This window comes from Rhagoletis pomonella, unplaced genomic scaffold (assembly GCF_013731165.1).
Source record: "Rhagoletis pomonella isolate Grant_MI unplaced genomic scaffold, Rhpom_1.0 Rhpom_scaffold_00003, whole genome shotgun sequence".
NCBI lineage: Eukaryota > Metazoa > Arthropoda > Insecta > Diptera > Tephritidae > Rhagoletis > Rhagoletis pomonella.
In genome coordinates this window covers 67,124,052-67,139,279 of record NW_023458557.1, presented here as the reverse complement: position 1 = coordinate 67,139,279, position 15,228 = coordinate 67,124,052, and the positions used below count along the sequence as shown (strand labels likewise).

Below are 15,228 nucleotides of genomic sequence, written 5' to 3'. Positions count from 1 at the left end.
CAAAATTATTGAACACGTTTAGAGGATATTATGTTTGCTCAATATCAAAAGATTGTTCCTGGCATTTACTGAAAATTGCAAAATTGTTCAATAACATAAAAAACTTGCAAGAGAATGCCAAAACTAGAGCGTAACAACACGAGAGAGCTGCAAATGTTTACAAGTAAAAATTTTACTTACAGAAACATGTAGGCAAGGCGTATTTAATAAGGTAGTGTTAGCCGTATATAAATAAAAAAATACACTAGCATATTATACGCACAATCACAGTATGAATTACAACAAACACGTCATTTTGGCGTTAGGCTTTCCGCGGCGAAAAATTCAGCGGTCGCCCCAACATCACCTTGTTGAATTCGCCTTGCATGCAGGTGTCAAAATACAAAAACTTTTACGAACTGTGTAGTTTTGAAGCTAGAGGCAAAAAAAAGTATGGAGCATGAATTGACATGTGTGTGTTTTTTGGACGCGTGTTCGACTGCCAACTTGTTGGTCATGAGTTCGAACCCTGTGACACGGACACTTTTTTATACATTTGTTTATTTACCAATGTTAATATAATATTTGGTGAATACTTGCTCAAAACAAAATCAATAATAATAACACAGGTTTACAAAAAAAAGCTTATGCATATTAAACCAAACGTATATATCCCTATGTTATTCGACACGCTGAATGCGAATCCGAAGTCCGTTAGTCTTCACCACGTCAGGTTCGTGGTCAGTTGAATTTCAAGTAGGGAAAAATTCATTGAATAAACCTGAAAATTCATACACATACATAAGGTTTTACATGCGCTGAACCCGAATCCGAGGTCCGTTCACCTCCATAATGTCAGCTTCGAGGTCATTTGAAGGTCAAATAGGACATAAAATTTATTCAATAAAAATTAAAAAAACAAAAAAAATTGTTTTTGTTGTCACTGAAACCGAGTATGGAGGTTCCTTGATTCCTCAAGGTCATCTGGAGGTCATACAAAGGTCATCCCAAGGTCAAATTCCGATAAATTTTATTGAATTTTCAGGTTTATTCAATGAATTTTTCCCTACTTCCTTCCTTTCCCGTGATGGAGGCTAACGGACCTCGGATTCGCATTCAGCATGTCGAATAACATAGGGATATACAGGTTTGGTTTAATATACACACTTTGTTTTTGTAAACCTGTGTAATAGATTGGCACTTACGCAATATGTTAGTATTTGGCCGAGCTTCTCCTCCGTTCGCCTTAATGTTGTCACACAAAGGGGAGAGATGTACAGTTTTACGCCGACTCCGAACGGCCATTGTATTTTTATGAGTAGCTGTTTTTCATGGCAGAATAAACTCGGAGGCTTGCCATTGCCTGCCGGGAGCGACCGATATTGCTTGTTTTATTATTTTTTTATGTTGGTCGGAAACTGGGCACGAACTCAGGCCCTGCACAATGCTAGCGCGCACTGCTAACCACTACACCACAACAATGTTTGGCTGACTTCCAAAACGTATTGTTACGATTATCCTTGAAACCTCGTCCGGATTTCCCAAATCTCTCGGCTCGTATCGCTGGATTGTTAAATAAATGCAATCGATGACCCAATTGTAGTACAATTAACTTTATTGTACAACAAACAATTTACAATACTCGCTAATACAGTAAAAACACTTTACAATACTTGTTAAAGCAATAACAGCGCTTAACTGAACTTATTACACACAATTAAACTTATATCTTGCTTATTCGCAACTCACTTCTCTGCTCACTTTACTTGTAGCTTGCTGTCTTGTAACTAACTCACCTCGCTGTGGCGGCGCCCTTATATACCTGCGCTGGCACTTATGGCAACTCTAGAACATTCTGAAGTTTATCGCTCATTCTCTTTCTCTCGCTGTTCGCAGTGTTCATCCAACTTGACGTTTCTCTTTGTGGAATATTCTACGTCATTCCTCGAACATTCTGCCTATTTCTCGTTGTTCGCTTTGTGTTGCCGCAGTATACGCCACACTGCCCTCCACCTAAGTCTGATCGTCCCGATCAGACACACTTGCCGCTCCAACCGCTGCAAGTCTTTCCAAGTGGACTTTCATCTTGGTCCTCGGTCTCCCCATTGTCTGGATTCGATGCACTGCGTCCTTCAGCCGTTTGTCAATCCTATACGGACCTTTCCAGTTACGATGTTGTCCGGAGGTGAAGCCTTTCTTCGGCTGCGGCATGAGCAACAACACCGAATCACCTTCCTGTAGCTCTTCTCGGCTCGATGCGTTACTGGACATTGCTTCCAGCTTATCTCCGGTGGTGCACCATCTCACATGGTCGTGCTCATGGGCACCCTTTTCGCCAGATCTATGCCGCATCATCTGTCCATGACACCCAGACTCCCGCCTTCGTGCTGCACTGCCTTTAGCACATCTTGCTACATCCGGATCCTTACGCTGAAATTTCCGCCGTCGTTTCGTATCTCGCTCTTCCGCCGATGCTAACTTCATTGACCGGACATGTATAATCTCAACCTTGGCTTTCGGCTTAATTGCTCGCCTTTTCCGACCACCTTTTTCGGGACACTTCAAAGCGCGCCTACTGCTTTCACAGCCGCCTCCATTTCCGGCCAACGGCGTATCACCATTGCAACGTGGTTCAGTGGCTTTCCTCCTGCCGGAAACACTGCCTGGCTTGCCATGACCACTTCCTTGTTGCGACCTCTTCTTCACTGAGCTAGCGGAACCTGTATCAGTGAACCGCTTCCTTCTCCTGATGAAACCACTCCGTCTCCATCACTGCCAACCTCCGCCCAACTAACCGCTTCCGTTTCTGGTGGAATTGTCGACACTTCTTCTAACCGTCTGCTGCAGTACTGGCTGTCGTAACCAACCCTAAGTGGCACTTTCCTGTGACGATCTGTCAGGATCATTCTCTGGAGGTCAATCTTCATGCCTTGGCCAAGTAAGAAATCCACGCCGATGATGACTTCATCCACAATGTCTGCCACTATAAACTTAGTGTACGAGGCCCAACCGTCGATTATTACCTCGCATGGTACTTCTCCTAACACTTGGGTGCATTCACCAGTTGCAGTCTGCAGCTTTGCTCCAGGTAGTGGCTTCACATAAAAAGTAGTCACATCAGGTCGAATAATGGAATGTGACGCTCCAGTATCCACTGTCAGCACTCGCTCCTGCCCATTCACACATCCACCAATAGTGAGGTTGCTCGCATTCCGGCCAATTTGTGAGACGGAGATTATGGGCCCTTCAACTTCTGGAGCCAGCACGCGGCCCTTCCTGCTGGCACGTTTTAGTTTAACGACTGATTTGAGTTGGATTCGTCTCCCTCAGCCCTGCGTTTGCGTCCTGCTGAATGGTTGAGCCCACTGGAACTTGCGCTGCAATCGCGGGCGAAGTGGCCTGGTTTTCCGCAACTAAAGCATTTGCCAGAGCCATGCTTTTTCTCACCCAGCAGTTGGATTAGCTTCTTCAGCATTTCCTTTGTCTCGTCCGGTGTCTCCACTTCCACGCGATGTGCTTTGTAGGCTGGTCTACTTAGGAGCGCCGCCGTTTCACGCGTCTGAGCATACGAGACAGTTTCAGCAAATGTTGGCTTGGGATTCGCGTACGTCTCACGCTTGGTATACACGTCCCGCATTCCGTTGATGAACCTCTGGATTTTTACTCCTTCGAGGTGCTCACCAGATGCATCTCCAATTGCTAAATGAGCCAACCTTTCAACCTCAGAGGCGAATTCCTGTAAAGTCTCGTTGGATTTCTGGCAGCGATTCTCCAGTTCCATCTAGTAAATCTGTCTCCGGTGCTCGCTACCATAACGTCTTTCCACTGCACCCATTAACGCATCGTAACTGTTCCTTTCACAGTCGGGAATAGTCTGCAAGATTTCTGCCGCAGGTCCTTTCAATGCAACGAATAGTGCAGCGGATTTATCCTCCATGCTCCAATGATTTGCTGCAGCCGTTTTTTCGAACTGGAGCTTAAAGACCTGGAAAGGAATCGTGCCGTCAAAGGATGGGGTTTTTACCTTGGGTGCGCTCGTCGAAGTAGCTGGACGATTCAACTGTAAATCACGAAGACGACCTTCCAACTCCTCTACCTTTGTCTCGACTTTCTCCTGTCTCTCTTCGATTTTGTCCTGTATTTGTGTAATTTTTGCATCCTGTGCTTCCAGCTGGGATGATATACGTGTCTCTTGTGCCAGTAGCTGAGCTTCTAGCCGGGATAACACCTGCGCTGATACCTCTGAAGATATACGTGTCTCCAGCGTTTGCATCTGGGATGACAGCTGTGATGACACCTCTGACATGCGTGTATCCTGTGCTTGCATCATCTGTGACATGGCAGCCAATAACGTGTTCATGGCCATAACTGTTGATGACGAAGGAGCCTTTTGCTGTTCTTCAACCTTCCCGGATGTCTGTTGCACATCCTTGGACGAACATGCAGCCTCATCCTTCTGTTCGTCCTTTGCGGATGTATCGTCGGGTTTACCTTGGAAGTCGTATTTGTCTACGTCGATGCCTTCAGCTTCCATAGCCTCTCGCAACCGGGATAACAATTCCACTTTTCTTCCGGAGGTGGCCAAATTACGCTTTTCCAACTCCTGTTTCAGCTCCTCAATTTTTAAGTCCTGAATTTTCGCCATTTTTAGTAGTTTCTCCTTCGGGATTTATTTAACAATCCCACTTCTGACACCAATTGTTACGATTATCCTTGAAACCTCGTCCGGATTTCCCAAATCTCTCGGCTCGTATCGCTGGATTGTTAAATAAATTCAATCGATGACCAAATTGTAGTACAATTAACTTTATTGTACAACAAACAATTTACAATACTCGCTAATACAGTAAAAACACTTTACAATACTTGTTAAAGCAATAACAGCGCTTAACTGAACTTGTTACACACAATTAAACTTATATCTTGCTTATTCGCAACTCACTTCTCTGCTCACTTTACTTGTAGCTTGCTGTCTTGTAACTAACTCACCTCGCTGTGGCGGCGCCCTTATATACCTGCGCTGGCACTTATGGCAACTCTAGAACATTCTGAAGTTTATCGCTCATTCTCTTTCTCTCGCTGTTCGCAGTGTTCATCCAACTTGACGTTTCTCTTTGTGGAATATTCTACGTCATTCCTCGAACATTCTGCCTATTTTTCGTTGTTCGCTTTGTGTTGCCGCAGTATTCGCCACAGTATCAATACAATGTTTGAATATTATTATACTGCGGTATTCAAACTGTTTGTATATGCAGAGTTGCGACACATTGCAACCATATACATTGCATATTTTAAATATTCAATATAGCAATGAAACATTTTTCTGAATTTTCCATTTTTAAAACACCAATGGTAATCAATAACAAACGAAGCATCAACTTTGTTTCTGATGCGCTGATTGCTCTAGCGATGCGTTTCGATAACTTTTCGGATGCGTTTTGGAACAGTATACATTGTCAATATTTTGTAGTTCGGCGTTATGGAACATTATACTTTGTACGTATGCAAAGCAATTGACGTTTTGGAAGTCAGCCTTTGTTTTATGGCGATGAGAAATATATCGAAGCAAAATGAAAATTGCCTGCCAAAACTTCACCATGGAAAAATTTCACAGTGGCGTAAGTTGCAAGTTTTTACTGGTTTTGCGTTTAATGACTATTTCTGATAATTTTTCTTCCTCTCAATTTGCCTCAGCAATTTGTGTCCACAAGTGGCCACGCATATCCAAAGCATTACATGCCCATTAGTCTAAGCCACTTTAGACGGCATGACGACCATAGGGGTTCATCCCGTAATTTCGAACTGGGTAAATAGTATGTTGAGCTGTAGACTGCTGGTTAGTCTGCTGCAGTTTGCCAAGAAGACTGCGATGTTCTTCAACATTGCTCCTGGTACGCAGTGGTCGTAGTACACCTCGTAGCTGTACGGCGTCGTAAACCATCTGTTAAAATCTACCAAATTGAGCGCGTAAGCAATGTGGTAAACTCAAGCGAAGTCTAACCGCAAAATAAAAACGTTTAAGTCTATATTACCATAATTTTTACCGCAAACATTCAGCAAAATGCAAAAGAATTATCGAAATCGGTTGACGTGGTCCCAAGTTATAAAAAAAAATATTCCGACGAACTGATAACCTCCTTTTTTGGAAGGCGGTTAAAAATTAATAAAATTTTAAATTGGTTCTTGGTCTGACATTTGACTTTTAAATTTACGCGTTTCATAAATTAACTCGTTGTGACAGTAAACAAGGCTAAATGCTACGATAGTCAAAAGAATTTAGTGACACTTATATCACCCTGCTTACAACATTAGTTAGACCGATTCTGGAATACGGTTCAGTGGTTTGGAATGCAAAATATCATATTTACTCAGACAAGATAGAATCAATTCAAAAGCAATTCCTACTTTTTGCTTTAAGAAATTTTCGATGGGATTTTCAATATAATCTTCCACCTTAAACGAGTCGCTGAAATCTTATTAACCTTCCTACACTTTATCAGTAGCAGGGAAATGCTTGGTATAATTTTTATGGTTAAATTACTGACAGGCTCAATTTCAAGTCCGTCTCTTGTGGCTGACGTTAGCTTTAATGTACCCTCTCGTGTATCAAGACACTTTTGTCCCCTATTTCTGAGAGCCGGTAAAATTAATTTTGAATTTCACGAGCCACTCCGTTGCTTATGAGGATTTTAATTCTCATTCCTGCACGTTTGATATGTCAGATCCACTTTTCAGCACTAAGAAAGCGATATTATCCTCTCTCAATAAATGAATTACTAACATAAAGACATAAAATCAGCAGATAAATTTAGTTCTGTAGCTGAACAGTTTTATATCTCGACACTTAACAAACTCCTCCCTTTCGTGACTCGGCGCAAAAATTGAAAATAATGGTTCCGTACGTCATGCGGACTGCGCCCCTCGTGCGGATTGGCGGGAAACCGTTGGGATTATTTTTATTAGACGAATTATTTATTTTATTATTGCTTTTTTTGAAATACAGTTTTGGGATACATGTGCTATGGCTCCAACAATGTGCTAGTAGTAAAACATTGAGTAATGTACGGAATGCATTTCGTACAGACGTATTGGCACATAATTTATCCACAAGCGTAGACAGACGTGGCAACGCAAGTATTTTTTCCTTAGAGTTTTGCTGTCAGAGTGATATTCTACCTGCCTTTTTGCCACATTTCGCAAATCCATTTGGAAACTTTCAAGGTCGCTTTCGAAGATTAATTTAAATTTTCTAATGCTGCAATCGAATTTTTAATTTCAGTTCAGTGTTAGCCTGTGTATAAATATGGTTTTATATTTAATATGGTTTTAGATAAATATGGTTTTATTTATACCTCAAATATTTCGTTATATGAACATATATGTATCTATTTATGCATTTTGTATAAGTGTGTAATCACTAATATAAAGTTAACGTATTCACTTAAGATCATCCGTACGTATTCTACTATTTTAACTTATTTTTTTTTCTTTTTAACCTTAAATTCGTTGCTAGACAAAAAAGAATTTTGGGTTATTGGCTCAATGTAATATATTTCAGACAATAAGACCGGTTCGAGAATGGGATGTTGGTAAGAAGGAAAGTTTAGATCGAGATAAAAATAGGGAAATCCTAAGGCGGCGTAGCAGAGAGAGGGAAATTTTCTTCGGCAATCGGGAAACTGATCGGAATGGAAAGGATAGGAGACCACGTTCAAAGGGAAGAGGAGAAGCGAGAAGTAGTAGCCGATCACCTGGTATGAATGCTATCCAACATTTTTGTCTATATATAAATAATATATGTATACTTTTATAGTACGGAAGGTAAAGAAAAAGGAAAATGACCCACCGTTACGACTTCTTGATGATTTGTTTCGCAAAACTAAGAGTACACCATGTATTTACTGGCTACCTTTAACACCCGAACAAGTAAGTTACGTTAGATCATGTGGTTAGTGTGTACGCAGGCGCAAGATATGTATGCATGCTTGACCAAATGTTGCATATCGTCGCCTGGGTAAAAGATAATCGTAAGCGCAATTTTGACGATTTTTAGTTCTAGATACTGTTATATATTTTGAAATAAGGTCTTTGGATTGGTGTTATCAGGTTTTAGATATCTCCTTTAGTTTCGGAGATATTGACTAAAATTTTTTCGATAATTTAGTAAAAATTTAGTTAGTGACACAGCCATATTAAACTAATCAATATCTTAAAAATGGCGTTCTCCATTTTTAGATATCTCCTTTAGTTTCCGAGATATTGAATAATAAAAAGTGTCGTTAATTTAGTAGAAATTTTGATCATATTTTGTCGTATTTCATCCAAAGTGGCTGCCAGATTGTGGACAAATGGCGCTTACGACAAAATTTTACTTCATAAACTCAAAACTAATTAACAATAAACATTAAAAATTGAATAATTTGAGAATTTTGTGAACATAGTAACATTTTCAGAGACTTTGGAGAAAATCTATCTTCGCGTTTTTGAGAAACTGCATTCCAAACTTCAACCGCGATTTCCCACAACCTTCCGAAATTAACATACGGCAATCGTTTACCCAGGCGACGATATGTGAATGCCTTGCAAATTTTAATACTTCGAAATATAATTGCAAAAACTTTTATTTTTCTCTAACGAAAATATGAATTCCAGTTTTTCTTAATCCATGACATTAATCTGAATGTAAACAAATTAGTCTATATGGAGTAAATTACATTTAAATTAAATGCATTACTAAAAGAAAATTAGTATTAGAAAATGACAATGGTCAGTTAAATGTTTTAGCTTTCTTTGTCGACTGACGATATTATAGCAAAAATGCTATGTTATGTTTAAAAGATAAACGCCGACAGAATGCTGTGATAACTTTTTCCAAACTTTTTGACATAGGTGGGATATTGATTAAAGGTGTTGCATATGACCTCTCATTTTCTCCTAAAACTCTTGTAATTTTTTTTACTTAAAAAAATATATATATTTTTTTTGTTTTAAAAAGTAAAATCAACTTTTCACCCGAAAAACTAATTTTAATTTAATAAAACAAGTATAAATTGGAGTATAAATTTAAGTTTCTTAAGGTAATGTAACAAAGATTTGAGGCATATCACTAACAATAGCTCTGTACTCTCATGCAAAATGATATCCAGTAATTCATCAGTAACTTAATTTTGGAGAATCGCTTTGAATAAGAGAACTACTATCCGAAAAAGTAAGAACACGCCAAGAAATTACTATGTTTATTTTGGCCTTTCAACATAAAGTTCCAAAAATTAAGTCTTTCATTTGCGTGAACCATACACGGTGGACTTGAACCAACTTTAAATCGAAGGACATTGTACATCATTTTTTTTTCCTAATTTGTGTTATTTTTGTTATAAATAACGTTTAAAAATTTTATATCCCATAACTTGTAGAGCCGGTTTTGAAAAAAAAACTCATCTATACTACATACATATATGGGCAAATCTAAAAAATAGGTACACTTTCAAACAAAAAATTTTAATTTTTAAATTTGTGAGCACACCTATGTTTTATATATCATTTTTATTCGTAATCTCTTAATAAATCTATTAATATAAGTGTAATTCATATTCATCAAGTGCTTCAAAAGTTAGACGAGAAATAAGCATGAAATAGAAAACAAAAGAATAAGCTGGGTTGAAATTACGCTGTTCAAGTTGTAAACTTTGAGGAAAGATTTTGAAAGTTGAACTCACTTAACTGGGATGTTCTAAATTCAATGGCATGCCCTGTTTTACAAGATTGGCTCCGGTTTTCGAGATAACGGTACTTGAAAATTTGATTAAATTTAACTATTTTATAAATAACTCCCTCAATTTTGAAGTTATTTTACTAAAATTTTGCACATAACAGTTTTTTAATATTACCTTAATTATTCCTTAAAATTATCGAAATAGGTTAACATTAACATATAGCTCCAATACAACTGATTACTCAGATATGTGTTTTTGCGCAATAACTCTTAACTTCATATCTGAATAATAAATTGTATGCGTGCTATATGTTAAATTGAACCTATACTAAATTTTAACCTGTTTAATTAAAGGAGTTATAACGCAAAACAACGTCTCAGATCAATCAGTGGTATGGGAGCTATATGTTTTAGTTAACCGATTTCGATGATTTAATGGAATAGTTAAGGTAATATTAAAAAACGGTTATGTGCAAAATTTTAGTAAAATATCTTCAAAACCCAGGGACTTTTTTTTATAAAATAGTTAAAATTTAAGGAAAGTTTCAAGTACCGCTATCTCGAAAAGTGGAGCCAATAGGGTAAAACTTAGGACGCCATTGAATTCAGAAGGCTCCAATTAAGTAAGAGCAACTATCAGAACATTTGTCGAAAAAAATTGCTTTAATACCACTCTCGAAATATTCTGACTAAAAGAAGTAGCATCATTAAGAGTAGTAAATCAGGGTTTTTACACACTTCTAGAGATAAATTTTTTGAAGCATTTTACAGGTATATGTAATTTTATAAGGACTAGCAGTTATAGAAAGATTTAGATCGTTTCGACGTGTTTTTCAAATGTGGCTTTAATTAAAGTGTTTTTGGAATAAAAATTACGCTCAAGATCGCAGAATATTTTATCTTTAAAAGTTGGTTTACTCTGAAAGCACAGCTCTTGCTCAGGTATGAAATTATTCGTAATTGTTTGTAGTATACAATACATACTTAAAAAGTTCTTAAACTTAAATGCTTCAAAAACTATACGCGATAAACCGAAAATTTTGATAATTGTGAAATGTGGAATTACAGACTTTGAGTTACTTGCCATTTCGTTATTTTTTAATGCACACTTTTCTTACCTACTACATTTGAAGTGTACACATAAGTACTAATTGCACATACAATTTCAAATCAGTATATGGTGTGCTTCAAAAGTTATGGCATAATTAATTTTTCACCTCTTAAAAATTACATAAAAAATTCACTTGTTTTCATTATTATTTTTTATTTAAACACCTATAATTCAAAAGTTATGAGGGAAATTGATCCAAATTTTTTTTGAGGCTTCAAGTATATCCAAAAGCAACCAGCTTGATATAGTTTCCAACAGTGAAAATAAAGCTAAAAAACACTAAGGTTACCTGTTTTTTAGATTTGCCCATATAGTTAAAACTGTAGATTGTTTGTCTATTTGTCTGTTTGAACTCACTAATCTACGGTACTACTGCATGGATTTTCATGGGGCTTTATCTTGTATATAGAGAGTGACCTCGGACGTAACCTAGGGTACAAAAAAATGAGATGTGACAAGGGGGCGTGGTACCTCCCATAGGCGTGACATTTTTAATCAGCTATAACTTCGAAACCGTAAGTCACATAAGTTTGAAACGCACTCTTAATTTTAAGTTTGCTATCTTCTTTCTCCTTTCTCAAAGGATTACTCAGAACAAATTCTAACTCTTATTGTTCGTCAAACTATCGGCAGTTTATGTTGTATGCAAAAATTTGTTTTCATTGTTGTAATATTTAAAACATTGCACTGTAAATAATTTACCAAAAACCGGCACATATTCGTTTAAACGCACCTGAACAAGGAAGTCGAAGGCATATTAGCGATTGAAAAAATAAATAGTTTTTTTTTGCATTAAATGGAAATTGGTAAGCTATTGATAACAAAAAGCATAATATTTTTTTAGCAAAATTATTTTTATAAGCTTTTATTTAACTTGGTCATCCCGCGCAAATCGCGGAAAATTCCAATTGATTTTAAACTGACTTCCCGACAAGTTAGAGACTTGAAATTTTCAGCATAGTTCCAATGCCGATGACACTGCAATTTAAAATGTAAATGAATTCTCCATATGGTCCAGGGGTCTTGATTCAAAGGCGGTCAAAAAATAGTAAGATTTATGGCTAACAGAGCGTAATTTGCCAAAGAACGTAAAACCACTATAAAATTGTTAAAGCTGCCGACGCGCCGCGGCGGTAGTGCAGCAAAGCTATTCCTAGTCTAGATATGAACCTCGTTGTAGGCATCATATCAAGGAGATACAATAAAAGACTCCAGATGTGCCCCGCCAGAAGAAGTTAAATATTGCGCCTAAATATAAGCCATGCTACAGCGGAAATGGACGACACGCCATTTCTTGAAATAAAATTAACTGCTGCTATGTGTACATATGTATGTTTATACAAAACGTAAGCAAACAACATTTTGCTTGCCAAGTCTTCTGTTCTCTTTCATTGCAAGTTGAATTATTTTAATATCTATTGCAAAATTTTGTACATAAAATAAAATAACACTTTTTATTATACAACGCTTTTATAAATGGACTACAAATTATAAAATAAAATAATGTAAAAAAAAATATTTTTTAAAAACAAGCTTTTATTTAACCTGTACAATCAAATGAAGTAGTGTAACAAAAGATTTTTTAGCAAGAAAATTTTGTCAAAACTGCACTAAAATGAGTAAAATAAAATAAGTTAAGATCTCGTTAAAGTTACTAAAAGCCATTTAGTGAAAGGAGTTATTCAAACTCTAATGAAAATTACTAACAATTTGTACTAATTTACTTCTTAATTTACTTTTTAAAAAAGCTTGTCGGCGAATTCAGCGTACATGCATAATTGGTTAGGTATGTATGTATGCAGATATTTAAATGCCGGTTTGCTATTCGCGCGACAAGCTTTTTTAAAAACGAAGTAAATTAGTACAAATGGTTAGTAGTTTTCATTAGAGTTTGAATAACTTCTTTCACTAAATGGCTTTTAGTAACTTTAACGAGATCTTAACTTATTTTATTTTACTCATTTTAGTGCAGTTTTGACAAAATTTTCTTGCTAAAAAATCTTTTGTTACACTACTTCATTTGATTGTACAGGTTAAATAAAAGCTTGTTTTTAAAAAATATTTTTTTTACATTATTTTATTTAAGGATATGCTTTGAACTTAGCCCAAAAACACATGCAGTGGACAACTGTACAACTGTGGGCAATATATGTAAATTGAATGTTTTTTCATCGAAAAACACAAAATTGTCCCATTCAGTTGTCCACTGCATGTATTTTTGGGCTAAGTCTAAGCGCCCTTGTCTGTGATATGGTTTCAACACAGGCTTTCACACCGTTTCTTTTTATTTTATGCAATTGGAGTTTCGTAAAATGTTCCTGGTGGTCAAAGGAAGATCCCACTGCTCTTTTATTTGAGTGGAGCTAAAAAAATTAGTTGTTGTTGTTGTTGTTGTAGCGGCTACAACAACCCCGCCCAGATCGGTTGGTATCTCAGTCGTTGTCGTCAAGTTCCACTAACGGCAACCCTAGGAAGCGTGCAGCTTCTGTGGGATCTGTCCACAGGGACAGGGCCGTTAGGGTTGTCGGGTTTTCCGGGCATGCGAAGAGATGGTTCGAGTCATGTGGGGTCTCTCCGCATGCCGGACATTCGTTCGGCACATCCTCATTCAGCCTACTCAAGTAGGAGTTTAACCTGCTGCCTCCCCTTTTTTAATCCGATTTATTTGGCGGATATTAAGTTTTTTATATTCTTGCGTGACATTTTTTACGGCATAATTCTAAATTTTTTTTAAAGCAAATACTTCACCCAATTTCTTAATTTGAATAAACTTCCTTATGGTACGATCTATTTTGACCTTTTTGATGTTATTAAGGGAATTCACTTTTGGCGTTTTAATAAATCAGTTAAAAGCATATCCTTAAAAAATAATTTTGCACTTGTGTTATCAATAACTTACCAATGCTCCATTTAATGCAAAAAAACTTTTTAGTTTTTCAATCACTAATATGTTTTCGACTTTCTTGTCAGGTGCGTTATAACTACGGTGACCATATTTATGGAAGCCGAATACGGGACAAAACATAATTTTGCTAATTTTTTCTACAAAAACTTACGTATCTTTTTCATACAAAGTAAGTATGTTCGACCATTTTGTAAAACGAAAAGCAAATGAGCAGCACGTTATTATACTCAATTTTGAGGTACAAAACTGCAAACCATTTTTTTCTAAAGATTCCAATTAAAAGAGTTTTGACGAAATATTGCAGAATTAATTTGTGTAGTTTTTTGCACGAAGTTAGAAATTCGGTATTTGGATAACTCAGTGAGAGGGGAGACCAGTATGTTTACATGTATGTATGTACTTATATAAAAAAATATTTATTGGTGCAAAAATGGTGGATAGGCACTGTGGCTAATGGTAAAGTTCTTTCACCACCTCTGCAAGATTGTAAGCCATGCAGAGTCCGCAGAATGCTCCGGATGGTTATCCGGAGGATGCATCAGACTGAGCCGAGTATACTTTGAACTGCCATCAAATTATAACTTAAGAAAATTTTATTCCGTGGCAGTTGAGAAGGCATCGAGCCTAAACAGTGCCTATTATATGCTTTTTGTTAGGAAAAGAGTTTTACTTTCATAAAAAATAAAAAACATTAAATAAGCTAAGGAAAAATAGCCAAACCTTCCTAAAATGTCGAGTCCTAAATTATATTTTGGTCACTGTATGTATTCCTCGAATCGAAACACAGGCATTCAGATTAGAAAATAATAACTGTTTATGGGGAAAATTACGATCATATACCAACCACACTTAAAACTCGTTCATAGGCATGCCATTTTAATGAGCTGTTAAGGCGTCAAAAACACCGAATACGGGACAAATACAGGACACTAAAAGAAATACAGAACATTTGGCGTCCCGTATAAAATAAATAAATTGCCAGGACAATGGGCCAAAAAAGAGGACCGTCCCGTATAATACAGGACGGATGGTCACCGTAGTTATAACGAATATGTGCCGGTTTTTAGTAAAATATTTACAGTACAATTTAAATATTACAACAACGAAAACAAATCTTTGCATACAATAGGTGCATTCTTTTGCAACCGACCTACAAAAGAAGACTCGCTTAAATGACGAGATACACGCAAAGCAACAACACAAACTCGGCTATTTATCCGAGTTCAGCCAGGTCGGTTATTGTGAATTGTTAATAGGAAAGTCGAGAGGAAAGTTTTTGCTTCCTTATATACGTGACTTATATTTTAAATAAGTATATATATTACGCAAATACCTCGCATAATAACTCATTTGAATTCGTTTTTGCATCTAAATCCCGTTAAACTTATCACGTGTTTCTTGCCGGCTACCAACAGCGTTGCTTAAGTAGCTAACAGGAGAGTTTACCCGAATTGAGCGCTCTTTTGTCGCTCGCTTACAAAAAAATGCACCTAATATAACCTGCCGATAGTTTGACGAACA

The 15,228-nt window shown here is 37.0% G+C and overlaps 1 protein-coding gene across 2 annotated transcripts in view; it reads left to right on the top strand.

The window, feature by feature from the left end:
- Window positions 1-15,228, top strand: part of LOC118735376 (apoptotic chromatin condensation inducer in the nucleus) — a 68,453-nt gene that overhangs the window by 38,694 nt on the left and 14,531 nt on the right. Inside the window, exons 3-4 of one of the 2 annotated variants that reach the window (XM_036465096.1) lie at window positions 7,538-7,733; window positions 7,793-7,905. In XM_036465096.1, the coding sequence (XP_036320989.1) occupies window positions 7,538-7,733; window positions 7,793-7,905 (309 nt within the window). Of the gene's footprint in view, window positions 1-7,492; window positions 7,734-7,792; window positions 7,906-15,228 lie in introns of both variants that reach the window. The other variant, XM_036465095.1, reaches the window with a different exon arrangement.